At 36.6% G+C, this 2,500-nt stretch overlaps 1 protein-coding gene across 11 annotated transcripts in view; it reads left to right on the plus strand.

Annotated features, from left to right (window-relative positions):
* LOC144967234 (uncharacterized) overlaps window positions 1-2,500 on the plus strand; it is a 225,885-nt gene that overhangs the window by 197,503 nt on the left and 25,882 nt on the right. For all 11 annotated transcript variants that reach the window (XM_078904194.1, XM_078904193.1, XM_078904195.1 and 8 more), the window contains one exon: window positions 1,852-1,905. In XM_078904194.1, the coding sequence (XP_078760320.1) occupies window positions 1,852-1,905 (54 nt within the window). The remainder of the gene's footprint in view (window positions 1-1,851; window positions 1,906-2,500) is intronic.

Genomic DNA, 2,500 nt, shown 5'->3' on the forward strand with positions numbered 1-2,500 from the left:
AGATAGATAGATAGATAGATAGATAGATAGATGTTTGTGCTTCTATGCGAATGTATTTGATGATAGAAAGATGGGAGAGAGATAGGGAGAGAGAGAGAGGGAGACAGAGAGACACAGATAGAGAGAGAGAGAGAGAGACAGACATACAGAGAGAGAGAGAGAGAGAGAGAGAGAGAGAGAGAGAGAGAGAACAGCAACTATATTGATCCAAGATCCTGACACTTTATAATGGTATTTATGGCTGCTTGTGCTGATTATATATCCTTCTCGTTTTGTTTTTTGTTGTTTTGTTTTGGGGAGTTTTTTTTTTCTTATTTCTCCTTGTATTGATCTCTCTATCTATCTCTCTTTCTCAAATAAGCAGCTATTGGGTAGCTGAGTATTTTAAGTCTGTTAGAAACTACTTTGTGCATTAAAGTTCATCCAAAGGACAGCAAACAATTGTTACTCTCTACTTTACACCACGGAAATAGGATGAAATTTACTATATGGAGAGATATTGCTCTAACGACGACTTGAAATCTTCAAAATATCAAGATATGTTGATTAATCTGTTAAATGCCGTAGATACTCTGAAAAAGCACATATTTAAAAATTTGGCCACAAAACACGTCCTTCACATATCGGTTCTATTTAAATGACCCTCATCTTGGCAAAAACTCTCAAATCTGGAACTTCATTGTTTAGCCTGTTCGTTATTAATCCTCCGAAGGATTGATTACATACACTTTTTTAACTCTCTCCTTACCGGCCATTTTCCGGATTTTCCCCAAAACTTCACACCCAACCTATACAAAAATAGATTTATTTCACTCAAACACTAAAGCTTTTAGTTCTTGCTCTACATTTTTTGGGGGGCTAAACTATAGCTACTTTAACTATGGCAAACATTTTTGTTAAAAAAAATATGATATACAAAAGAAATTAGAAGGACAAAAATGTTGACTGCATCGTAACAAATGTGACGATTTTCCTATGGGTGGTAAGGAGAGGGTTAAGGACTTTGGAACCGGAAGAGTAGAAGGTGTGACGTCACGACTTCTCTACCCTATTAGTAAAACTCATATCTGATACATGAGAGTAAAACGCCGATTACCCCAAGATATCACTGAGTTGAGACAGTGGGTCACTGATACATTCCATCATCCAACACCCCTCACACACCCCCTCCCACACACACACACACACACACACACCTCTTACCCCTATCCAGTCTCTGAATACAATTCCATGATTTCCTTTGTGAGCTTTGAAAGCGCGGTGTGGTTTTAAAATTTCATCATAATGGTCAAGATTGTCTACTCCAGGTAACCGAACGAAAATCCCTTCAGAGAAATGGGAGAATGGACCCTATATTTTAACTTGATGATGTGACCCCGCATTGTGACCAGTGGTCAGTGGTCGAGTGGATGGGGACTTTAGACAACACATTCTGAGAAAAGGGATAATGGACCCTACTTAACTTGATGTTATGACCCCGCTTTGTGGCCAAATGTAGATACTACATATTAATTGTTGCTGTTGGCTATGTCCCCCATGTAAGGCGCTTTGAGCACGCTTAGTGAGTATTGAGCAATTTAAACGTTCAAGTATATTTTTTTTCGAATAATAGCAAAAATTCTATCTCTAATTTTTGTTTAAAGCTACAGAGACCGGGATAAACCTGTGCGCCTTGAGTCTACGGCTGTTAATGACCGTCTTTTTGTGTCTTGGTCCTGCACTTAGAGCCTCCCACTCTCTCACGGTGGGTCATCAGATTCTTCATTATTTTCTGTCCTCAACTCTATTATTACTCATTTATAGTCTCTCTATAGTTCAGATGGTACTCACTCCCCAACTCTCTATCCCCAGGGTTCCTATGGCGTTGTTAAGCTGGCATACAACGAGGAGGATGACCTTCATTACGTGAGTAGATTGAACTTTTATCTATCTATCTATCTATCTATCTATCTATCTATCTATCTATCTATCTATCTATCTATCTATCTAGACATTTAGGTAATATATATATATAATATATATATATATATATATATATATATATATATATATATATAAAATATAAATTGTCACTCACATTATATGGCCGAGACGTTCGTTTCTGTGGGTTTATTCCACGTCCTCAGTCGGCGACTGAGGACGTGGAATAAACCCACAGAAACGAACTTCTCGGAATGTGAGTGACAATTTATATTTTATATTAGCTCTAACCATCATTATCGAGCACTTTCGTACCTACGAGTACCCACCAACACTCATAGATATATATATACCTAAATATCTACCTATCTATCTGTCTACCTATTTATTTATCTATCTGTCTCTCTGTCTGTCCATCTATCTATCTATATATAATATATATCTACCTATTTTTGTATCTATCTAACTAGTTAGTTATTTAATCATCTATCCATCTCTCTCTCCTTTACATCTTTATTTTTGATTTATCAAGAAGTTTATCTGCCTTTCTATCTATTTTAGCTATTTTATAATCTATCTA

This window comes from Berghia stephanieae, chromosome 3, assembly GCF_034508935.2.
Source record: "Berghia stephanieae isolate SIO BIC M18660-M18661 chromosome 3, UCSD_Bste_1.3, whole genome shotgun sequence".
Taxonomy (NCBI): domain Eukaryota; kingdom Metazoa; phylum Mollusca; class Gastropoda; order Nudibranchia; family Aeolidiidae; genus Berghia; species Berghia stephanieae.